This window comes from Micrasema longulum, unplaced genomic scaffold, assembly GCF_059751315.1.
Source record: "Micrasema longulum isolate JH-2025_06_02 unplaced genomic scaffold, ASM5975131v1 h1tg002066l, whole genome shotgun sequence".
Taxonomy (NCBI): Eukaryota; Metazoa; Arthropoda; class Insecta; order Trichoptera; family Brachycentridae; genus Micrasema; species Micrasema longulum.
In genome coordinates this window covers 100,575-127,359 of record NW_028279233.1, presented here as the reverse complement: position 1 = coordinate 127,359, position 26,785 = coordinate 100,575, and the positions used below count along the sequence as shown (strand labels likewise).

Sequence of the window (26,785 nt, the reverse complement as noted above, 5' to 3'; positions counted from 1 at the left end):
TAGCATTAGTTTCAATGGTAAATTAAAAATAAAAATTTAAAAAAGCTTTCATTGATTTAACAATGCGAAGCACGGCACGGTGAAGATAAAGGTTTGGTGATAATGATGAATAGTTAAAAAAGACAAAAAAAATACGTTAATTCTTTATACCGTATTCTTTAAATTTTACATCCTTTGGGATACTCCAATTAGAATTGATTACTCATTCGATTAGTCAAATATTGTTATTTAGCCAAAGACAAGACCGAATTGACAAGTGCTGTAAGTTTTCCCACAACTTGTGGTCGCCCATTGTTTTTCCTCCATTATCGTATTTATACCATAAACTAACCGGTTGCCTTCGTTACACGCAAGAAGTCTGTCCAGTTCAACATTTGGCTGCAACGAGCGACCATCTTGTGTCAAAGATTTTTCTTTTTGCAATGTTTACGAAAATATCACGTGTGTTGGTTTTGTGCGCGGTATTCAATGTAGCAGCGTGTCGGCGGAATGGTAATATAAATCATTTATTTATTTATTTCATGATTAATTACAACTTGTACAATTGCCACATATAATATAGCCTTTATTTTTCTAAAACATAAAACAAAATTAAACATAAGATTCCACTGAACGTTTGGTTTTAGGATAATAATCAAACCCCACCGTTCTCTAAATCGATTGAATAAATAATACTTTTATTTAGTTTATTTGTAATGAACAAATAAATTATTTTACTTGAATTCTTATTTAAATTGAATTCAATATTGCATAAAGTCGCCTTTGTAAAGATATTCTAATTACAATACTAAAATGGTGCCATGTAAGTTATCCCCAATAAAACAAACAAACCATAACGCAATTTCCCCGTTGGGGTAGGAAGAAAGGATAGAACGCTTTGGCGTGATATGTCACTCTGCCTTTGCACGTAGACCTCGCTTCCTCTACATACATTCATATCATGTACGCGCGCCGATTATTCCGTCTTTTGACATGTCGATCTTCAAGCATTTTTTTGGATTTGATCATGCCATGTTCCAAGGTCTTCCTCTATTTCTGCATCCATCAACATTCGCATCGATCTTTTTAGTCGTTATTTCGCCGCCATTCGCTCTACATATCCAAACCAACACAGAACTACGTTCTTTCTTTTGTTGATAAAGCTTATCTCGGCCTTACATAATGAACAAATCTCGACATTTGTTCACGTATCGTACACAGTTTTCTCACACGTTCTTCTGAGAGATCGTTATTCAACACCATTCAGTCTACTTTCATCCCTTTTTGTCCAATTACATATTTTTCTTCCATATATAAGGTTTGGTACTGGGACTCCACTGTGAACGGCTAATTTTCCACGGTTGATTTTAGAGCGCCGTTCACTCTTTCTTGGCACTCTCACCCTCATTTCAATATCCTTTTCAGTATTTCGAATCCTAGTCCGTGACACTAGACACAGGACCACAGTCCGGCTTAAAGTGCGTATCGTTCAGTTCACACTAGAGATGGGGGGGGGGGGGGTTTCGGTTATTTAAAAGAAGTAGCGGTAACAGTTAAAAGAGTTTGATTTGTGAAACGGTTAGAGCAGCGTTGGCAAAAATCTGGTACTAGCAACTATTAAAACAGTTTCATAAAAATAAATTAATCGAACCTTGTAACGATAATACAAGTAACCCTGTTACTTTTAGAAACAGTTTAATTTGTGAATTTATAGTAGGTATTGATAAAGTTTTTTACGCATGCACCATTTATCATGCAAGAGGTCTCGGGTTCTCTTTCCGACATGGTTGATATGAAATATTGATTTAAAGGAGTGTTTTAACACTAGAATACTCGTATTTCAGAGTCTCTGGACTGGTAGCTGAAGCGTAAAACTGATCATCTTGCCTTCATGTAACAAAAATGATCAAAATACGCTGCGATTGATGTATGTATCAATGCAGTCTATGCACCATTATTTACGTGCGGTTTTCAGAGAAATATAGATATTTGCGCTTTGCGTGTTCGTAGATATTAAAATCTTCAATCGAATATGTAAAAAAGAAGTTAGGAGCATAAATGTTTTATTCATTGATCTACCAGGGTTGCATTCGAGGAGAATGCATTTCCAAAAAAATTAAAAGATGTTGTTTTTTTGTGTGTAAAAAAGTTTGTTTTTGAATGTTTACAAACAACATTTGTTTTTTGTGGATTTCAATCAGATTCTTTCCTTAAATTCCTTATAATTTCTACCCATTTATTTATTTTTGTTGGATTTTTGGTAATACTAAAATAATATTAAATTCAAAACGTGGATTTAAATCGTATTCCTTTCGAATTCGAATCGAATTCAACCATAAATAAGTACCTCGGTACCTACTTAAATTGAATAATATTTTAATATTATCAATTTTTAGTTTTGGAATTTAATCACAAACAAGTACCTAGGTACCTACTTATCAATGAAATTTATTTTTCATGGTAATAAATAGCAGGCAAGCAAACGTTCGGGCAGGACAACGTCTGTCGGGTCCGCTAGTATCATTTGAAATTATTATATTTCTACTGTAGGGGATGACCTAAAATCCTATTTTTTTACTTTTATCTTGCCTGCCACTGCGACCCCCTAAGGAAAGCTTTGCGAGCAACCTTTTAAAAACTGTTACTTTAAAGTATAACCGCAGATTTATAAATATGTCCAGTTTTTTTTTTTAGTTGCAAATTATTTGTACCTTGCCTTTGTTATATGCAAGGTTTTATCGAATATATCTTAAGGTTATATTAAGTTGACTTTAACATTTTTCACCGTAGATAACAATAATAAAAATAAAAGCAGAATCAGAATAAACAAAATAACTCTAGAAATATTACATTAACAAATAATTATTATAGTCGATTATTTGGGATAGTTGCTGAATGTGCATCTTGAGTGGTTTATGCTATGTATATGTGCCGCATGTAATGTATAATATGTGTGTGTATGTTTTATATGTGCGTTCATGTGTGTGCGTGGATGGCTCGGAGTGTGCATTCGGTATTTTTATTTATTTTAATTTATTACCTCCATGGAAAACAAAAAGGTCAACAATTATTATTTTCTTACTTGAATTTCTAATTTCTAATTTCTATTTTTTTTTGTCACATTTAATGTTTATATCTTTTGCATAATTTATGACAATTTGATTGGTCTTTTTATGTTAAAAAAATGTTGTTTTTAATACTTATTATGTATGACTGTATGTTTTCTGATTAAACAAAATAAAATAAAATAAATAAAATAAAAAAGTCGTAAAATTTGGACACAAAAAACCAAAAGGAGCTAGATACCAGGGGCGAACCGTGTATAGAAGCGATTATGCACAGCTTACCATTATATTTGACAAACCATAATAATGTTTTATCGTAACTTTATTTACAGAAAAACAAATAAATAGTTAATATTTATTTTATATTATTTCCACCGTTTGTATTTTTATCCTAATATAATTATAAATTTTAATGAAGCGCGCCCAGCGCCTGCGGTGAGCCAAGAAACTAGCCGATTATTCCAGCTTATTTTTTCATACAAATAAGTATACTATGTTTTGAATGTATTAACCCCAGTGCGGGTTTTTTCTCTTAGATTAAACTTGCAGATTACACAAATTATTTGAAGATTCTTGATTTGGAAAACAGTATTTCAAACATTGTTTCTTAAGGACTATTTTTCTTTGAGATGGTACTTTTGACATAAGACCATAATTACTTTCATGCGTCATATTGCAGGACATATAGCGCTCCACGCGGCCGTTTTTAGCACTATTAATTACTAGAACAATTCGGCCAGTTGACATTTCAATTGAATACCTAATAATATCGACTGAATTGTAGTATTTTTTATTTATTTTATATTAAATTTTATATTAAAGTAATGGATAATATCTGTATAATATAATGTGTCACGAAGTTACATCGTTTGAGTTGATTTCATGGATGAGAGTTGTATCACACAGAACCACAGAGAAAATATCAATTTATAGTATATATTACTTACATTGTATTATGTACCTTTTATGTAGGTACAAATATATGATATTTTTGAATAAAATCATTATTCGCCACTGCTAGATAACACCATTAAATAACTTATTATTATTATTAACTTATTAATAGGATATTTAAAAATGTCTAGTTTAAATTACATGAGTCAATATTAAAACCACCGAACTAGTGACGTTAATATAATAATATAATATTAACATCAGCATCACTTGGGAATTACGATTAACGTACTCGTATATCTAACCGCACTTTTACGAAGTTTTCTATTTCCGCATTAGTTATATTTTAGGAAGAATATAATAATAACATAACAGGGAATATAATAATAACATAACAAAGAATTTGAGTATAATAAATCATGACAGGGTTTGCATGACAAGTCAAGAAATCTCTTACCGGTATTAAAAACTAACTGTATTAGAGGATTGATATTTGCTATAGGTTTTTTTATTTATTTATTTTCTTTAAAATTTTCTTTAAACAAACAGTCGACAGTGATATAAAAACATTTTTTTTTCAAATACGGTTTAAAGACAGACCAGCGAAGTTTCTAAATAAAAATCATACATATTATTGAATTGTGTTACAACAAAAGGATGTGTTTATGTGTATTTGTATGAGAGTAAGTGAAGATGTGTGTTTATGTGTATTAGTGTGGGAGTAAAGCTCGGGTTTCCTAGGACAGCGGTGCCCGTATTTTAACGGCCGTAGTGAACATTAATGCGGTTGACAGCCGTCGTAACGGTGACTAGAGAGTGGTTTCCTATAAAAATGGTGTTGATAACACCGTTAAAAAATAAAACCACTCTCTAGTCACCACTACGACGGCTGTCTACCGCATCACCGTTCACTACGGCCGTTAAGATACGGGCACCGCTGTCCTAGGAAACCCTAGCTTAAGTGTTCAGGTGTGTGCATCTTTAAATAGCAAGTGGGATCGTATCGCAGCCAGAAATAATAAGTCTTAATTTATTTTTAAATAAATTAAGGGGCATGTAAAATAAATCAATAGATGAAAAAAAACATTATGGTTAGAGCAAGAACGATAGAGGAAAGAGTGTTGTGCATAGTTAGTGCTACTGACTGGCAGATGGAATAAAACTTATTTCTTGTCACGCAAAAGGGGATTAGTTTTGGAGAGTAGGTTAAAAGAGTGTATATTATTGTTATCAAAAACATTTTTCACTTTGTGGTATGACATTTTACACTTATTTGTTTATAAATTTGTATAAACCACTTAATTTTTTAAAATATTTTTTTAATTACACTTCGACCGGTTTCGAGGTTACTACCTCATCGTCAGGAATTTAACTAACTTATAATTACATAAAGATGCGGTCATATACAGATGCAGTCATCCATAAATCTTCTAATCATCCTTTATTACATAAACACTCTGCTTTCCATTCTATGATACATCGGCTTACTTCAATACCACTAAATAAAAATAATTTTGACTTAGAATTAAATACTATAAAGAGTATTGCTTTCAATATGAACTAAATTTAATTGACAATATTTTGAATAAAAAACTTAAATTAAACTATAGGAAAAAATACTTATACAGTTCCCAAAATATTTCCAATAAAAATTAAATCTGGCGTAGAATTTTGTGCATTAATTCATTTTCTAATAATATAGCACAAATTTTACCTAACAATATTAGGTCAGCTTTTTATACTAATAATAACATAGGTAAAATATTTACAAATTGTAAAGATAAGGATGATAAATTAAATCATTCGGGAATTTATAAATTAAATTGTTTAAATTGCCCAAATTTCTATTTTGGAAAAACTTCACGTAAATTTAAAGTTAGAATCAAAGAACATATAAAGATGTCTGAGTAACTATAATTTTTCAGAATTCGCAAATCATCTTATATCCGAAATCCATGAATTTAATCAAGAAACGGGTGTAGAAATTTTGCATGTCAATAAAAATGGTTTTCGTTTAGATAATTTAGAACGATTAGAAATTAGCCATTAATCAAAAACTTCAAATAATAAATAATCAATTAAATTTAACTTCGAGTCCTCTTTTAAAACTATTCCCATTATGATTTATTTTATCTTCTTTCTCTCTCTTTCTTTCAATTTTCTGTCTCTTTCATACAATATTATATAAATAGCAACGCGTGTAATTATAAGTTAGTTAAATTCCTGACGATGAGGTAGTAACCTCGAAACCGGTCGAAGTGTAATTAAAAAAAAATAAATTAAGTGGTTTATACAAATTTATAAACAAACAAGTGTAAAAGTAAATTTATGTAAATAGCATAATTCAAATACAGTGCGTCTATTTTCAAGGGTAAAAAATCCATTTTGTTTGGCAGATTGGCTGTAAGTACAAAGCGTTTTATTGTTTTTATAATCTAGGTATTATAAAAAATTTCGTTGAACATTTTTAAGCCTTTCTATGTTTGTTATGTTTTGTGGGCTCCACACAACGGATGCAAACTCCGAATTCCTATATTTTTATGTGGTTAAAGTGGGTACTCTCAGTATTAGTCGGCCTTATGGTGTACTTGTTAGTGCATTTATCTGCTTCCAAATTAACGAATATAATAAAAAACAACGAGAAATCAATAAATATCCATGTAATTTTATCGTGCTGGGTGGAATTTTACAACGTAGAACGTATTAGGGGTCGGGTCATACAGTTGCATGTGTAAAACTGATTATAATCGCAAGCAGCCTAGCTATATCGCTACCAGCTAGAAGGGAAGTGATGTGCCAGAGCCAGAGCGTCGCACAAAATGCAAAACCGGTCATCATAGAGCGCTGTCAAAACTTTATAAAACAAAGAACCCAAGACAGATCGCTTTCTTTTCCATGCCGCGTCGACACTCTCCACACGAATATTTGCGGTTAAACCTCTAAAAGTTAAGATTATAAATTATTATTTCATTGTAAACTCATTGAAAAATTCAACTTATATCAGTAATCTTCATCGCATAACATTTAATAATCATGACCTAGATTTTTTTGTATCGTACTCGTATAATAGAATCATCTATGATTATTACAACTTTTGTAATTTTGAAATTACTCCGTCCGTGACGTCACTAGTGGTCCTAATATTTGAAAAGAGAACTCCGTACATATGTAAACACGCTAAACATGGCTTCCCGGAAGCCAGAAATATATCAAAACACGCCATTGATTAGCTATTCTAAACAGCTGTTCACTAGAACATTTTTAGATTTTTTTTTCACACGTTTTCGAAAAACTTCCCCGTAGAAAATTAATTGCTCTAATTTTTGCTTCGTGCAAGAAAACATTTTTATATCCAATTTCCCGTAGCGCTGAACTTCGTCATTAACAAATATTAAATCGGGATAATCTTCGTATTTATCGTAATTACTACAACGGAAAAGTAAGCTAAATTATCGCTGTATAAATTATCCACAAAAATAATGATAAGAGATTAACCTAACGGCAGACACAAAACGAGGTCGATAAATCATCACTCGATTCCCTTTTACAGGATTTTTACCGGAGAGTAGCCATTTAATTAATTGAAAAAAAAAACATTAGAATACTAATCTCCCAATCCAGTGGACCGGCGGGCGTGATGCGAAAAAAGTGATCACTTAGGTATTCGACTTCCATATTTCCATATATATCCTCGACTTAATATTACATTTCCATGCATGATGGTTTACTATAGAGGAAAAAAGCAAAATGGAAAAAACAAGCGACAACTATTACTGTTGGAAAGGGGTTATATGTTTTATTGACCAACATTTACTATACACCGCCCTCAAGCACATGGTGATTCTTATTATTCTTATTCTTAGAGGGGGGGTTAGTGCTATTTAAGCTCCTGACGTCACTGCGACCTGTGAAGATCTATTGTGACGGGTGAATAGTTCTCGCCCTCTAAGCCCAGGTCTATAAGAGTCTGGCTACTGTCTGGAAGGCGAGAGTTTACATTTTGCTAAATCTCCCCCTCCAAGCCCAGATCCGTAAAGTATCAAGCTATTAGGTAGGGGGCGAAATATGGTGATTTAATAAATTATAACTTATTTGCCAATGACTTGTCTATAAAGATTTGTTTGTATATCTATATAGTATATTTTTGAATATTTTCGTTTATTTATAATACCATAATATATTATTAATGTTATCACTCATTCTCAGATACAAAAATTTAGATAAGTTAGATGGAAAATTACCATAGAGGCCAATCCAGTTTTTTTTTTCACTGAAATTGAATTCCTTATAAGCGGTTTTAATAAATAAAGCGTAGATAGTTTTCTATTATTCTTAAATACTGAATTTTAAATGTGTATTATAACAGGTTAATACCGTTTAATTAGCAAATGTTATATACTTAAACAATTTTATTGATGATAAGTTAAAATTGTGACATAACGTATTATAATATGATTATTTTGCAACAACATTTAGCAGATTAGCATATTTTTAGAAATTTATTAATTCAATCTTTTTGTTTTTATAATTTGCCACCCCAAATATGTTTTAGCTGTTGTATTCTTATTTTCAACTATCAGCCGTTATTCATTTATAAAGGTAAACCAGAATACTTTTGATAATGATACAATTACAAATATAAGAGACAAAAGAAAAAAAAACATCAGAGCCAAAGCTTGACAAAAATTTCAACATCAAGACAAGATCTGCATCATTTGATTTAGTGCTCGTATAAATCGTGGTAGACTTTAACAGAAAAAGTCTAAATCTTGTCCAGAGTTTACAATTTGCCAAAAACGCGGCATTGAATGCTGATCGAAGAACAGCATTTAATTGTTTCTCAACCTACGGGTGCGTACATTGAACTTTATTAGTCCCATTTGTTCCTGATGGTGTATTAATTATACCATTGAATATTCTGAATATAGACGGTTTTTTAGGGCCAGACCGTGAAACTTCAGAGGAACATTCCTCATGGTAAGCTTTTAAAAAAATCCTAAAAACAAAATTCCAAAAAGTTTTTTTTTAAAAAAAAAAAAATGATCTCAAAATGGAGTATATCTTTGATTTCTCGGACTAGCATCCCCTCCGCAAACTCCTACCCTCCATGACAGAAAAAAATGCGATAAAAACGTGTTTGACCAACAAAGCGATACGCACCAGACGCGGACAAGGGAAGCGGCTGGGTAGGAGAGGGGTAGGAGTTTGTAGAGGGACTATGTGTTCGAGAAATTAAAGATTTACTCCATTTTGAGATAGTAAAAATAAAAAAAATAAATATGATTTTTTGGAAAAAATGTATCAGGATTTTTTTAAAGCTTACCATTGGGAACATTTCTCTGAAGTTTCACGGTCTGGCCCTGAAAAACCATGTATGAATATTCGGTGTTAGTTCTACGTTTTTGTAGACTCGAACTATTCAATACTGACTCCATTTCAGCATACGATAGTCACCTTTCTCTAAGTCAAACATACATTTACTTTTCCCATATGTTTTACATGCAGTCAACTGTGTTTTTTTACCGAGTATATTTACCCCTGAAATGCATATTGTTTCATTTGAATTTTTTAAAATAAATATAAAGGTATTCTCAAAACATCGTCCTATTCTCGGCGCCAATGTCGATGCGACAATGTCAACAACTGCAACCAAAATACTGCATCGTTTTGTATATTTTTTTGACAAAAGCATTATACCTTCTTTTTCCTTGCCTTTTTCCAGTTCGTCTAGGGTCAGCTCTACTAGTACACAGCTCCAAGTCTTTCTGTCTTGTGTTCTCTCACTGGTCAACTACTCATTTCCTCTATAGTCCCTCATATCGGTCCTGGTGGCTTGTGGACGACCTCGAGCTCTCGCTTGTGTGGGGAAATCTAGCGCAAGTCTGACCACGTTTCGTCATTTCGTCTGTTGATGTGTGTCCGTACCATCAGAGTCTAGTCTCTTTTAGTTACTCCGGAATAGGCGCGACCCCAAAACTACAACGAATATATTCTTTTTTATCTTGTCAATCCTGGTAACACCCGTGGACCATGTGAATTGTTGTACCCCAGTGACTCAAAACAAAATAACATTTCAGATTAGACATTAGACCGACTCGATTACTCCACATTTTCTCTCAAATTAAAGGGTAGTGGCGTTGAAAAGGTGAACAAGTTTGAGTACCTTTGCAGTATTCTAATAGAAACATTCGACCCAGATATTGAAATTAAATGCAGAATTAAGGCAGCAAGAGCTGTTTTTAACAAAATGAAATCCCTCTTCTGCAATGATAATCTAAACTTGAATATAAGGCAAAGATTGGTAGTGTTATGTGTGGTCTATACTGTTGTATGGCTGTGAGACTTGGACTGAGAAGGTGAACACTAGGAACAGTCTGGAGGCTTTTGAATGTGGCTGCACCGCAGAATGCTTAAGATATCTGAACAGATCTAATAACGAACTCAGGAGTCTTAAGTCAAGCTAGAATGAACAGAGAACTCTTAACCACCATAACAATTCGTATCTGGGACATATAATGCGTGGAGGAAAGTACCACTTGCTTCATTTAATCAATGGGCAAGATTGAGGATCACCGGGGTACTGAAAGAAGACAGATGTCCTGGCTGCGTAATATACGAGACTGGACTGGCTTCAGGACTATGGAGCAGATTTTCCGGGCAGCACAGGACAGAGAGACTTTCGCCAAAGTGATTGCTAACCTTAGGGATACCTGACAGGGCACTAAAAGAAGAAGAGACATTAGGGTTTAAAATTTGAATCTTAACAAATATTGATCTGTTTAATACTCGAAATGACTTTTTTATAATAAAGACAATGTTCCATAAAATATTCTAATAAAAGCAATGCACGCATTTTTTCTGGCGTATCAGCGACACTCGCTATCTACCTTAAATTAGTTACGTTAAGTATTTTTTTACAATGTACAATAATTTGTATCTCGTTTTCTCAATTATGTTGCAGAGTATGGAATAGAATGTAAAACAGAAAGTAATATCCGAGGAAAATGTGTAAGATTTAAAGACTGTCGACACCTAACTGATGCCACTGAAGGAAAACCATTTGAGGAAGCTAAAAGGATTAGAATCGCATGGAAGTGCAGTACAGTTTCTCCATTGGTGAGTTGAATATTTTGGCAATGTTTTGATGGCCAAGATATCAATATATCCTCTTTGGAAGAATTGTCCGTTTAATATATGTAACTATCTACCTACCATTAATTTGTTTCAGGTTTGTTGTCCCCAAGAATATGTTCCTCCCCCACCGAATGTTTCCGGCCACAGAAACCTGAGGCTTTTACCGAAAGGATGCGGAGATTCTGACGAAAATAAAGCCTTTTCAGGAAATCAGACCGGAATACAAGAGTTCCCATGGATGGCTCTCATTTTCAGCATAAATGACCGAGGTGAGATTTTACCGTTTTCTAATGTTAAAGCTCTATTATTTATATTTCAAGCATTTACTCTGTGGTCAAACATTTTACGAAATGTTATGAAATGTATGTATATAACCACTTACCGACTTTTCTATGTCTCGTCTAATAAAGATACAGAATTAACAAATTACAGCAGAGACGGAGAACATTTAAGATAATGGAATATGGCAGTCTAGGCATATACAGGGCTTACGACCTATCGTTGGCTGGTTTAAGTGGCTAGTTTACACACTTCGTAACATTCTCCATTTTGCCTATGTTTTTCTATTTCTGTTGCAATTTGTTAATCTAAATGACTCCCTATGGGGTGAAATCCAGTCTTTTGTCTACAAACATTTGGACAAACTCTTAATATTGTAAAAAAGATACAAGAGTTAAAATCTTACATTCTAATAATAAAGGGTTGAAAGTAAATAATATGAAAATATTTAACATTATGAAAGCTTTGAAAATTAATGTTTCTTTGATCAATAATCAAACAACCCTTTAATATAGCCCATTATATGAAGTTTCATTGAAATAATCAACCTATACATATTAAACTTTAACCCGTCCTTTCATCCCTCTTTTTTAACTATTTCTCCCACAAAATAAAATATTTTCATAACCTAATCAGTGCATGTCCTTATTCAAATGCATCTCTAGTTGGTTTTATATTTTTGAGCAGCAACTATGGTGAAGGTGTGTAGTGGGTTTTGACTGTTGGTTTTATTAGTGTCCTGATGAAGAGACGAGTACGTCTCGAAACCGGTAGACATAGAAAAGTCAGTAAGTGGTTATATATAAATATTTAATAAAATTTCGTTATAAATGTAGGATTTCTTCTTAATTGAACTGGGTGGTGGTTCCGTGGTAGTGTCGCAAACTTTATATCTTATTTATATTTTCTGTTGGCTGTAAAAAACTAAATTAATTTTTAATCTCAAAACAGAGATCTAAGACTTCTTATAATTTTATTTTTTTATTTATTTCTTAAGTTAGCTTATATTAAGACTAATATAAACTATTATGTACATTTACATCATCTATATATATTTACATTTCCTTACAGTAACTTATACATTTATTTTTAAATTCTTTCAGACACTTTTCATTCTTCATACATTCAGGCATCTCATCATACATTTTTAAACCCTTATACATCAAACAATTTTGCGACTCAGCTCTTTTCAATAATGGTAGTCTTATTTTATCCTTTTGTCTAGTAGCATATTCATGACAATTTTTGTTTAAGACAACTTTATCCTTAAAATATTTTGGTAATTTATCGTGAAAAAATTTATTTATAAATATCAACACATTAAATTTAAGTCTCCTTCTTACAAATAACCATTTTAGTTCATCTCTCATTTTTTTTACAAAAAATATAATTTATTTATAATTTACCCAAATATTTCAATTTTGGTGGCCGAGTTGTAAATAGCTCACTATTAGAAAATGGGAATCAAGTTGGGGTAGAGTGGGGTTTGAATCTCGGACCTCTGATCCGTGAGTCCCCAACACTAGCCACAACCCGATTCAAAATTGCACTTATTTTGTGTTGAATTGCCCTTGGTTTATATTTGATTTATTTATTCATTTACGTATTTTGAATTACTTTTTTTTAATAAAAAAAAATGTTCACTCACTGGGGTGTCCCGTGCCGAGGGAAACATTTAACATTATTTTGAAACCTGTCTTATAAACACACTAAGCAAAATATATTACTTTTAGCATTAGCGTTTATCCAATAAAAACTTAATTTTTATTTATCAGAATACTAAGATACATGGAAAAAACCGTCAAATTGTAATAAACATAGGCACAACACGAGAATTACAGAACAATACCATAAGCAACATTATAAAACGAAACAAGGACAGTCGAGAGTCGAGACTAATGAGCCAGGGACTGAAATTATACTATAAAATACCAGACAAAATTAAACAAAAGACCCGAGACAACCTTTACAAAAGACGTCAAAAATATTATCATTTACACTAGAATATGAATTTAAAAAATAAAAATCATTTAGTTCAATGAATTTCATCCGTAAGGGTTTATTAATGAATTTGAAATAAATAAAAAAACGAGAAATTAGTATTTAATACTAGGCATTATTGCATATCAGCAACACAGCATTTTTTTTTCGTCAATGTGAGGTCAATGCATTCTTTTGAGATGTGTTAAGGTATTTCATTAAAATATTTCGGAACAGTATTCTTCAGAGTTTCTTGGCCATATTTGCTACAAATTTTGGTACTGACAAGCCTTCATTTTACAAATAAAAATACTTTATTACCTATTTGGCCAGATACCTTTGTGATAGCAATTTTATAGTGAGAGTAATAGGGTATTATCACCCGGGAGGAATATCGGATTTAACACATTATACATATAAAGGATTTCTCAAAGACTCCTTTAGTGTTTATAAAAGCTCTAATAATCAATAATTTCATTCATAAATTTCGTTTACTATTTTCAACATCTCTGAAAAGCGTTTCTATTCGGTTGGTAATAAATTCGATCATCCAAACCCACCCAACAGTACACCACGAATCGTGCATTTGTTTTAAATGTTGGTAATCCGAATAGAAATTGAAACGACGCGTATTGCTCTCTATGATTTTTTCCCCTTCTCTAGCCAACCTTGAAATAAATGGCGACCGTAAAATGGGGCGACATTTAAATCGTAAGGCGACTTTGATCAGCGGATATATTGTTTATATTTATCTCTATAACTACTAAAAATAAATAACTAAAATTTCGATCAATTTTAACTGTTTTTTTAATGGTAACACGGAATACGATTTAAATGAAATTGTTATATAACTTTATTTAAAGTAAGATTTCAAGAAGTTTGAAGTGGAATCGTCAAGATATTTTTAATTTTTTTTAAATTTAGTAATAGACTTTTTTTAATGATACAAGTAATTTCATAATTTGCATTGTCTTGACATTACTGGTACTTATATCACTGAGTGTCCATTATTATGATTGTTTTAATATTTTATTTTTTAATTAACGAATAATAAGAAGTTTTCTAAAATGAGCTGAAATTGATCATTTTATATACATCTTTTTTTTGAGAGCGACATGATTCGAACTTATTAATAAAAGTTTTGAAACAGGGCCTAAAAAAAATATTTTGCTCAAATACTAAGAAAAGCTGTTACAAAAATTCGGGCTGCTTCCAACCATTACAAAATATTATTTGAAAGACTATACAATGAATAATATAAAGTTAAACATCCTTCAAATCATTTAATCCAGTTTTCCAGAACAGAAGGAAAATTTTATTTACCAAAATGTGAGGACTGGGGATTTTCCTTTAACATACGGGATTTCAGAATATAAATAAAAAATATTATGACTCAAATGAACGAGTCTTAAAGATTTTCTTTTAAAGGTGAGCAAATAAATGTGAAGCTTCGTTCTCGAATGATAACGGTGAAGTTATTCATCTAGTAAATCAGATAATTGTTACGAAATGCTTGTAAAAAAACCTCATACACCTCAATTGCACTTCTTGTGAAATTTTGTCGAACATTGTTAAATATGGCCAATATTAATTTCCTAAGTATGTTTCACGTCTTTGTAAGAAACAAATAAACAGATACAATAATTGCTTTCCTGGAATAAAGTAATGGATTCTAATTCATTCGGTAAAATATGTTTTCAAAGCTGTGAAAGATAAGTTTTCACCAAATAAAAAGAACACAATAACCTCTCATTCTGTTTCGATAATAATGTCAGTCAATGAACAAATTCCTATACACAATAATACATTCATTAACTGATAATTTTATTCCATCAAAAAGGAAGGAGTATATTATGTTATCTTTATCAATTATTTAAAATATTTCTTAAATACATTTTTTTAATCACCATAATATTTTTCTTGATTTATATTTTAATCTTGATGTATATTTCAATTATTATTTTTGAGTATATATAAAAATTCAATTTTTTGGTTTACAATAATTAGAAAAATAATTTTTGTTTTATGTGGAATTAAAGTATATTATTTTTAATTATTTCATGAGATTCGACTTAAACGCTTATTAAATACACGCTTAATCATAATTTGCTTATACTTGAGTGTTTTTTTTGTAAGTAATTTACTATCGGAGTATGGATAATATAATTAAAAAAGAAGTGAAAAGTTATATTTATAATTCTTTTTTGTGTAGCACTGACTTAAAATACCGTTTTTTTTATAATTTATATGTTATACTAAAAATATTTACCGATTAAAAATAAAATAAACAAATTATTGTAAAACGTCACTCCCCATTTTATACTCAAGAATCGTTTTTTTTTTTACGTAAAGCAAAACGTTAATGTAAATATAAGTATTAAATTAATATAAAATTGTATTTAGTAGTAATGTTGTATGCGTTGTATACTTATATTTTTTATCTAAATAAAGTAAAAAATAAAATGAAATGTTCAAAACAAACGCATAAAATCATGATGTATCAAAGCGACCCCACTCCGAAGGTTTGACTTTGATCACAAAGTTTTTATTATTTTCTCGCTCACACAACATAATATTTTCTCATTTAAAAAATAAGAATTTTAATTTTTCTTTTACGAAGGTTTGAAGTTCGAAACTGAACAAAGTCACCCCATTCCACTTACTCTACTCGAATCATAAATTTTTACGTAAAAACTATCTTCGCATACGATGACGTCAAACTTGGTGACGTCATGAATTGTCTGTTTTTATTTATATTCAAATGACTAGACTTTAATCCTTTATATCTCCCTTATTTCTTAACGGATTTTAATAAGAGTAGTACCGATTGTCTTGTGATTTTTCAAATTAATTTATTAGCTATTAAAAAAAAACCGTGATAATAGCCCATTGTTTTTATGGACAATGTAGGTAGGTTGTACACATACTTGTAAGATTGTCCTAAAATGAGTTTTTTCATAAAAACAATAAAAATGCCGAGAAGTAGATCCTCAGAAAGAAAGTCGGGTAAATTTAAAATTGTTTTTGCGGCTTCAGGGAGGAGTGTATTTTAGTATTTGTGCTTTGTGTCATGGGGACCACGTAATTTATGTTTGTTTAAATTTGACAGGTATTAACGATTTCCACTGCGCTGGTAGTATCATTAATAACCGCTACATCCTCACCGCTGCCCACTGCATCGATGGCATAGCCCTTTCAGAGGTCAGGGTGGGTGAACACGATCTCCTGGAGGAACTGGACTGTGAGAACACCTATTACGGACAGATATGCAACCCTCCTGTGCAGAACTTAGCCATCGAGAAGGCCATAACTCACCCGGGATACCTTCGTAACCAGCCGGGGAGATCGCCCAGCGTGGGGTTTGATATTGGACTTATAAGGGTTGCGGGAATTATCGATACCTCAAAAGGTCAGTAATATTTAAAATATCTTTCCTCGCCGTCTACTAAGGATTTATTATTTATTATTAAGATAAGTAGAAGATTCTTTCGAATCATGTAATATTATCGTGGGGTTATGAGGAAGCTCAGCCATACGGCAAATTAGATATAAAAACGTATTCTGACGCGCGGTAATAATTAAAGCATTCAATCGTACATCGTATTGCGAAGTTTCTTAAAAACATTTAAAAATATTTTTTTAAAAATACAAATGAACTACCTTAAACAACGTCACTAATTCTTCCAAACTAACCGATAAGTCAAACGACTAATCAGCAGAAATCATCAAGAAGGGGAAGAGAAATTGATACGTCACACGCGGAGTAATTTCAGAAATACAAAACTTTAAAAAATCTTAGCGCTGATAATACGATACATAAAAAGTTAAAAAATAATTTTGGTTTAGTTTGATAGTCTATTGACAAATAAACAAATAAAAAAAACCTCTATAATTCTTCATTAGTGATGTTTCTCAAATGGTAACATTAGTATCAAATGGGTTCATGAAAAAATGCCCGTGTATTGTGCCCATGGATTCTTTTGATATAAATGGTCACCTTATTGTAAAATTAGCCTCTCCGAATTTAATGCATTTTACAGGAGTGTACTTTATTTATTTATTCACTTACAACTTATAATACGTTTTTTGAAACATAAGTCCCAACTCCACGAGACCAACGTCTTTCGTTGAATTGGGATGAATAATTAATAAACACAAACATATATCACCACAAATATTATATAAAATCAGAACCATAATAAAAAAAATACGATATGATAAACAGCAGACAAAAACATTTGATTTACATTTAATAATAAAAAAGAGAAAAGAGGAGGTCATTTTTTCGAAAAAACATCAAAGAGTTTCCTACTCGGATCCAGTCTTTAAAACCTCTATTGAAAATAGTTTTTGTTTTTACTATTTAACTTTAAAAAAAAGATTATGCTTTTTGGTGATTTTTTTTACAAAAACAAAGCTTTCGCGAACAGATTGTCATATATTTAAGTAATTGAAGAAGTATAATGATTTTTTAATGTTTTTATGTAAATAACAAAGTTTAAATGTGCTCGTAAATACATATTAATTTGTGATTACAAATAGGCGGCCTCCGTGGTGTAGTGGTCAAGACGCTTGACTCACGCACGGAAGGTTCCGGGTTCGATTCCCGGTGAGAACACAAAAATTAAAAATGTGATTTTTCTCAAGCCTGGGTGCTCTGTGATGTAATTCACCACTGTAATTAGGCCTCCTGGCCTGTTGTGGTGCAAAAAAAAAAATGTAAATAAATAAAAAAAAAATAAAAAAAATCAACAACATTTTAGAAAACGTGTATCCAATTTGCCTGCCCACGACTATGGACCAACAGCAGTATAATCTGAATGGGAAGATCGTCACCATGGCGGGGTGGGGCAGGACGAACGTGGATCGAGAGGGGAACATAGACTGGTCGATAGCGGGCAACAGGGGGCGGCGCTCCACTAAACTGCTCAAGATTGACACCCCTATTATACCAAACTTACAGTGTGGTTTAAAAATGAACAGGTCAGTTTATTGCTTATTACTTGTTAATCTTGTTTATACACAGTTATGTAATATATATGTATATATATAAATATATATATATATATTTTTTAAATATATTTATTTAACTTTTTGTACATAATGTTATTTATATATTGGCGGGCTTATTGCCGAATGGCAATTTCTTCCAACCAACCAATAAAATAAAAGTTTTTCTTTCATAATTCAAGTTACAGAACATAATCAATAGAAAAAAAAAAAAAAGCTAAAGATATACAGGTGTTCTTTAAACCCTGTCACACCCGAAACCACGATGATCAATATGAGCAAGAAGACATATTGGTACATTAAAATAAATTTTTTGAACGAATAAAATTTACAAAAATAAAATATTAAAAAAAAAACAAATGGTTGCCAAACATTTATTCTTTTGAAATATTTTATTTTTACAAATTTTCTTCGTTCTAAATGTTTTTTAAAATATGCCAATATGTCTTCTTGCCTATACTGATCATCGTGGTTTCGGATGTGACAGGGTTTAAATTTTGTCTCTATAGTGTATTTTTTTCTTCTTTTTTATATGTACGTATTGAATATATTTTTGTAATGTATATGTTTTATTTAAAATAAATTAATTGAATTGAATTGAATTGAATAAAAGAACATCCTGTATAAAAATATATCAAAATAAATGGCACTTGTGCCTTTTACATATTAATAGCAAAAAGATTTCAATATTCACACATGTAAGTTTAATTATAAGTTATATGTAGCGTTATAAAAAAGTTATTTATTTACAAATCAAGAAAGTCTAAAAAAGACAAACAATTTGAAATTTTCATAACCATTTATTAAATTAAAAATAATAATTTGGTAATAGAAATATTTTGAGCCAGTAAAAAAAACTAAGAAAACAATTTAGAATAACACCAAACGATATTTATTTAAAATTATATCTATTATTATTTAAAATTACTATTTAGGTAAAAAGTATTTATTTTTATATGAAAATATGTATAATTTAAAAAAAATATCGTTTAGTGTTATTCTAAATTGTTTTCTTAGTTTTTTTTACCGGCTCAAAATATTTCTATTATCAAATTTTTATTTTTTATTTCATTAATGGTTATGAGAATTTCAAATTGTTTGTCTTTTTTAGACTTTCTTGATTTGTAAATTAAGAACCTTTTTTTAAAGTGAAATAAAAGATTGTATAGATATTCATCTGATTGAATTATTTCACATACTAGGCAACGCCTGAAAACATTTTTAAATTTTTATTTATTATTTCTAAGTTGATATTAAATTTTAATATTTAATAAATAAATTAAAAAAAATATATGTAACTTATGATTGCCTATTTTCAGATCCATTGAAGACGGCATCGGGTACCACGAACTGTGCGCTGGTGGAGAAGAGTTTGTGGGTACCTGTAATGGAGATTCTGGAGGTCCTCTGGTCGTAGCTGCTCCAAGAGATAATACCATCAAAAACGTCCAATTCGGGATTGTGAGCTTTGGCATCAAGAGTTGTGGCGTCGTCTCCACACCTAGTATTTACACCAGGGTCGCGTACTACATGGAATGGATCCTGGACAATATGAAACCTTAGATATTAGCATTAGTGTTTTTTGTTATTATTATAAAATAATGTATATAACTATGTGAAACTCGTTTTTTATTTTTTTCTCTTAAAAATACCGGAAACCTTTATCGATGTGGGTTATCAGGGTGGCGTACTGCTTGAAATCGATTCATGACAATATAAAAATTTAAACACTAGCGGTGGAAATATAAAAGTTTAGTGATTTTTACTATTTTATGTTCTATTTAACTACTAAAACCAAAAGTATTGTTTACAGTTTTGGGTTAAAAAAGGCTTAAACCTTTATTGATGTGGGTAATCGGGGACGTGTACTATGTAAAATGGATCCTTGACAATATAACATGATTAACACTCCAATGGCGGTGGCAATAAGAAAGTTTAGTGTTTTTATTCATTATTTTAAAATCTGTTTTATGTGAACAAAAAAAAGTTTTTTGTCTTTTTGTGTTAAAAATGACTTAAACCTTTATTGATGTGGTTTAAATTCAATAAAATTATTTCACCTACTAAAAAACACCCAAAAAAACTTTTTTTTTCTTCTTAGACCAGAATATTCTTTATCAACACTATTATGAGAACTTGATTTAACCCTTTAGAGCCGGGGTGCTCAATCTTGAACTGCTGGCGATCTACCTTAATATTATTAGACTACGATGGATCGACTCTGAGGCTGCAAGTATGTCGTTCAGGTAGGGTGTATCGTGGCATAGATATTAATTTTCCGCACAATATGCATTTTTTTAGCCAAGGTAAGTGGTAAGTGCAGGTTTGCTCTAAAATGTCAATGAAAACACTCATAATTATTCAAAATTGCGAGTTTATTGGTTCTCACAAAACAAACGAGTTCTAGTGTCTAAACTTGACTAAAGAGTGACTTTGGATGTTGAAGCGTGGCACTGCATGTCCTCAGCACACTTTTCATAAGTTGGTACGTAGTTACCGAGTGCTAATCGCAAGCATGATGACATATGTTCGTCAGTTAGTCGATTGGAATATTTTGACTTAATTATCTTCATTTCAGAAAATATAGATTCGCACAATTAAGTTGACCCAAACATAGCCGTCGCTGAAGGGCGATTTGCCTTAGATTCTGATATTTATCTTCAGATATAAAACACCAGAATTTTGCATCAGATGCTGTGGCTTTGAGATGTATATTTGATATAATCTGCACCAACTCATTTTCAACATAACTGACCTGCTATTGCCGCTAGTAGGGAGTTATAACGATAAAAGAAAGTGATGAGGGGGTTATTTTGGCTTAATTGTAGATTGAATAAATTTTAGTTGTTTATTCATTACATTTTGTTTTAGTTACCTACCTACTAAAGAGCCAGACGACAGAATTTGATCCAGGATACGGCCCTACCCAATGTAGGGAGTACCGCTTTACCCACCGTTAAACTACTGGGAGTTTTACTCAATTCTGACCTTTCTCTTGAAGCTCAATTTAGTAAAACGATAAGTTCATGCTTCTACCAGCTGACACAAATTAAATGCATCCGCAAAAATTTGCCGGTTGATGCCGCCCGTCAATTAATAAATGCGTTTGTAGTGTCTAGAGTCGATTATTGTAATGGTATCTATGCAGGTCTACCAATGAACAAAATGACTCGCCTACAATCTGTATTGAATGCCGCAGCGAGACTTATTTTCGGAATATCTAAGTTTAGTCATATATCCACTACTTCGGGAACTACGCTGGCTACGTTTTCCACAGAGGGTCGAATACAAACTCTGTTGGCTTATGTATAAGTCACTGCACAACTCTTCTCCGGAATATCTAAGGGAACTATGCATTCCTGATGAACTAGCTGGCAGGCGTCTCACGCTTAGATCAGCTACGTCTACGGCGAGAGGAAAAGTTATTATACCTCTACGCAAACTGCGCACTAAATTTAGTGAACGCGCATTTGCAGTCGCAGGCCCTATGGCATGGAATGCTCTCCCAGCAGAGGTGTGAGGCTGTGAAAGTGAAGTGATGTTTCGGAAAAAACTTAAAACCCACTTGTTCTCTAAATCATTTGAAAAAATCCGTAGCATGTGACAACAAAATAAATGATTTTAATTAAATTACAAATTTAAAAGCTTCAATTAAATTAATTTAACAATAGAATCACTATGTAAAGCGCCCTTGAGGTATTTTATTACGAAAATGGCGCTATATAAGTTATCCATAATAATAATAATAAAATAAAATCTGTGAATCTACATAGGATATTTTTTCTCTAGATTGACTTAAAAAGCACTCGCGATCGACAAGTCGACCGTTTAAGCACCCCTGCTTTAGAGAGTATCGATATTGACGTTTACTTCAATAGACATCAATAAATGTTTCAGATATTTGACTCCATAAAAATCAACGGATGGAAGAATTGAAGAAATATTGATAATAAAACAGAATTTATTGCTAATGTTACGTAGTGTGTGATTAAACTCGTCAATAATAACACGTCAATTGCCCCAGAAAAACAAAAGGTTTTTTTTAAAATCTGAAGTCTTTTTTAAAATTGTTATATTTTTTTGTAATTACAAAGATTTTTTTATGAGTAAGTTTCCCAGTTGGGTTTGTTAGACGAAATAACCATATCGAAATAAGCCCACCAATATACAGAAATCAACAATGGACAAAAAACAAATATACATTTTTTTAAAGTACACCGTAGAACGGTCCCTAATGATAGAAACATCGGGTCTTCTTTCTATTCGAAGAACTGTCTTTAATTGCCTAAACTCTCTTGACTATTTCCTACTTATAGAACTATCCCTTATGCCAGAAGCCTATCGTTTATTTCCTACTCAGAGAACAGTCTATAGTTGCCAAGTATGTAGAGTATTTCTTAATCATAAAACTGCGCCAGCAGAAAATTACAAAAGCTTCTAAACTATTTCATACTCATGGAAATGTCTCTAAATGCCAGAAGTCTCTAGTTTACGAGTATTTCGTACCTAATCTTAAGATGTAGATATGCAAGCGTCTTTTGCCTTTTTGTACATTTTAAACATATGTATGTTCAAGTTTGAAATGTATTTTAAAATATTGAAATTATTATAAAATTTTTGGCGGCTCTCAAGGTGTGATGGCTAATACGCTCTCTCACGCACGGGGTTCCTGGTTAGATTCCCAGTTAGAACACGATATTTTAATATGATTTTTCTCAAACTCGGGTCGATGTATTTTGTAGTATAAATTTTCTTAAAACTTTTTTTTTTACATATCTGTAATTTTATATAAGAGTTACATTATTTTTTACCTATATGGTGAATAAAAAATGGTAAATCCAGTGGCTGCGACGGAATCACAGCAACAGATATAAAAAATATTCAGGGTATTATTGCTCCTACATTGTCTAACTTAATCAACTTTCTGAAAATTCAAATTGCTTAAAAACTGCAACAATTATACCTGTTTTTAAGTCAGGAAGTAAAAATGAATGTGGAAACTATAGACCAATTAGCTTACTCAGTACACTCAACATTTTTTTTGAAATGTGCTACATACTAGATTTGTCGAATTTATTAACAAGAATGGAGGTTTCGATCCATACCAATATGCTTTTCAGAAAAATAGTAATACGACAGCAACGTTAGTAGACGCTATGAATTACATAAATTATGAATTAAATAAAGGTAAATACGTGATTCCAATTTTTATCGACTTATCTAAAGCCTTTGACACCGTCGATCATGACACTCTATTATGCTCGCTATTAAGATTGGGTTTCAGGGGAAATTCCTTAAAGCTAATAAAAAGCTATATAAAGGGAAGAAAGGCAATGACAAAGAATCTTAATTATATGAGTGATAAAATACCTATAACTATAGGGGTCCCTCAGGGGTCTATATTAAGCCCCCTATTGTATTTATTGTATATTGATAACCTTGGACATTCAAATGTATCAGGGAGGTATTTTGTAAATGCAGATGATACTCTATTGATATATAGTGGTGATAATGAAACCCAACTGCAAAACAACATCAATGAGGATCTGAATAAATTTATATATTGGTTAGATAATAACTCATTAACAATAAATACAAATAAAACTTAACCTAATAATTAAAGATGAGCAAATTAAACAAACAGAAAATGTAAAGTACTTGGGTTTGGATGTGGATGAAAAATTAGCATTGACAAAACATATCAAAGCAGTTATAAAAAAAATAGGCCCAAATATTGGAATAATGAGAAGAACAGATGTCTTTGAGAAAAGTACAAAATTAATGATATACAATGCTTTTATACTTCCACACTTTGTATATGGATTAATAATATGGTCGCAATGTAGTAAACATATGCAAGAATCAATACAAAGAACAATGAATAAAGCACTTAAAGTAATATTTAATTTTAATAAATATACTAGAACTACAGAATTACAGAATTACATAGAATAACAAAAATGCTCAATCTAGAGGAATTGATCCACACAGAAAAAATAAAAAAGATATTTAAGATGAAAAAGAATAAAATGAAGACAAATATTAAATTTAATTTTAACTACAGCATACATAAAATAAATACAAGAGCATCAAATAATTTTACTTGCGAACAACCTAGGACTAACAGAAAAAGAAACAGTTTTTTGTATACAGCAATAAATTTTTACAATTCACTTTTTAATGATCTAAAAAACATACAAAACATGCACGTACTTAAAAAACACCTAAATAAAACAGTTCTTACAGCCCGTGTTACGAGTGATATGTGATGTTTTTTTTTATCAACGTTTTATTAAAACTATTGTGTTATTATACATAATATCCCCTTATACCAGCACTTTTGCTGATTGGGAATATTTCGTACTAATAAAATATGTAATAAAATGTAATATGTACAGTTTAGAACCTTGTATTTTGTCATAAATAAATAAAAAAAAAATAAAAAAAATAATATTTATTTAGGAACAATATTCTGGTTGTAAATATTTAATTTCTACAATGTGTTTTTAGTTAGATTTTAGTGTTCATATGGCTCTATTAGTCGCCCATGGTTATTTGAAATAAAAAGTATAATGACATTTTATTAAATAAACACCGCGTGGTAGATGGCATTCGTGGGCCATCTTTGCCTTCATCATCTCACATGGACAAACGTGACACTAAAAAGAATGATGCCACTGCATATAATGAGAAATGTCTTTAAATACAAAATATAGAATAGTACGATATTATTTTATTTTGTATTGCAATTCAACAAAGATACAAAGGAACTTAAAAAAAACATACAATTTGTACATATTCGTCGAAACATTTCCACGTGCATTACAGAATTAGAGAAAATAGACAGAATTACATTTCGACAATATTTTGAGTTAGTCTAAATTTTTGTAGACAAGGACTGGATTCGAATACCTGGGGAGCTGTTAATATTAACATATTACAACAGAGATAAAGAACATTTTAAAGAAGGTAATACAGAATTCTAGGCATCTACAGGGATTATGACTTGGCTATTGGCTCGTTTAAGTGGGCACTTTACACACTGTGTAACATTCACCATTCTGCCCATATTTGAACATCTGTATTACTTCAATTCTTTCATATGCTTAATATTTGTGAAGTTAAAGAGCAGAAACTTTTATTTATATGGGTGAGATTCATCTAACTGAATTATGTAATATGTTGATATTAACAGCTCCCCAGGAAGTGGAATCCAGTTCTTGTTTACAAAAATTTGGACAAACTCAAAATATTGTTTCAGCTCTTTAACTTCACAAACATCAACAGATGAAGGAATTGAAGGAATATGGATGTTCAAATATGGTCAGAATGGTTACACAGTGTGTAAAGTGGCCACTTAAACCAGCCAATGACAGATCATAAGCTCTGTAGATGCCTAGACTTCTATATTCTCTACAATGTTTTTCATCTCTGTTGTAATATGTTAGCTTTATATGAGTTGCAAGTATAAAAAATGTAAATATAGTAATAAACATTTTTTTTTTTTTTTTAAGTTAAGTTTTTTTAATTTTTAAATACGTAAATAATAACAATAGCAGCTGCCCGCTAGTGCCGTATCTTTTGTAAAGAGATTTTTTTTAATAACTTAGGAATTATACATACCTTTTTCTCACATGGACGTTTGGTTGTGTTTCGTGATCAAATTGTGGAGAGCAACACAATATTTTATATATCTAAGATGCAGCTTGTATATGAATAACTAAACGTCAGTGAATAATTTGTACATAATTTGCGATGGTTCCTGCGATTCCACTATATATTTACAACAGTGCTCACATAATTGCAGCAAAATATTTGTAGGCGTAAACAAAGGACTTACCTTACGAATGAATTGGACGATCGATGAGTATTGAGTTACTAATGGGTATGCAGTTTTATGCAAGGACGTTTAATTAAATGGTCGCGTTACAAGCGCGAAGAAAATGGCAATATGAAAATATCCCATACTACGAATAACGATAAAAACATGTGAAATGGATTTAAAAAAATGAATTGTATTTTCAAAATCAATACGAAATGTTTTCATATATAACTTTTACGATAAAATTATCAAAAAACATGTCACTTCAAAAAAGTGATTGTGACGTCAAGATTCGTGACGATGTTCTATTTAAATTCAAACAGCCACAAACGTTCAAAAACAAAAAACTTCAAAATTTGACAGAATCATGCCGTGATTTGGGCGTTGCCAATGCAATGCAATGAACCGTTTTCGCGGGAATTTAAAAATTTTTTTTTTTGTATGACCGGTATGGCCCTGAAAAACCGTGTATATTAAATAATATTCAACTTTTAAGAGGTAAACTGTAATGAACGCTGTTTGCACGGGGAGAACGCAAGGATAAAGTGAAATATTATTGAAAGAATTCGACAGATCATTTTAATACATTCTTAACATTATGAGATAGGATTATGCAAAAATA

At 31.3% G+C, this 26,785-nt stretch overlaps 1 protein-coding gene across 1 annotated transcript; it reads left to right on the top strand.

Moving 5' to 3' along the window:
• The first annotated feature begins 341 nt into the window (after positions 1-341).
• Positions 342-19,962, top strand: LOC148273121 (phenoloxidase-activating factor 1-like). The gene is made up of 6 exons (XM_088239101.1): positions 342-492; positions 10,900-11,054; positions 11,167-11,341; positions 16,441-16,740; positions 18,095-18,314; positions 19,661-19,962. Exons 1-6 carry the CDS (start codon positions 423-425, stop codon positions 19,902-19,904), a joined length of 1,164 nt encoding a protein of 387 aa, XP_088095227.1. The 5' UTR covers positions 342-422; the 3' UTR covers positions 19,905-19,962.
• Positions 19,963-26,785: the final 6,823 nt, after the last annotated feature.

What these genes read in the sequence shown, in the direction of transcription:
- LOC148273121 (XM_088239101.1), top strand. Translation starts at nt 423, where the DNA reads ATGTTTACGAAAATATCACGTGTGTTGGTTTTGTGCGCGGTATTCAAT. An exon ending in TTTCAGCATAAATGACCGAG is followed by an intron (nt 11,342 to 16,440) that starts GTGAGATTTTAC and finishes TAAATTTGACAG; the next exon opens with GTATTAACGATTTCCACTGC. An exon ending in AATTATCGATACCTCAAAAG is followed by an intron (nt 16,741 to 18,094) that starts GTCAGTAATATT and finishes ACAACATTTTAG; the next exon opens with AAAACGTGTATCCAATTTGC.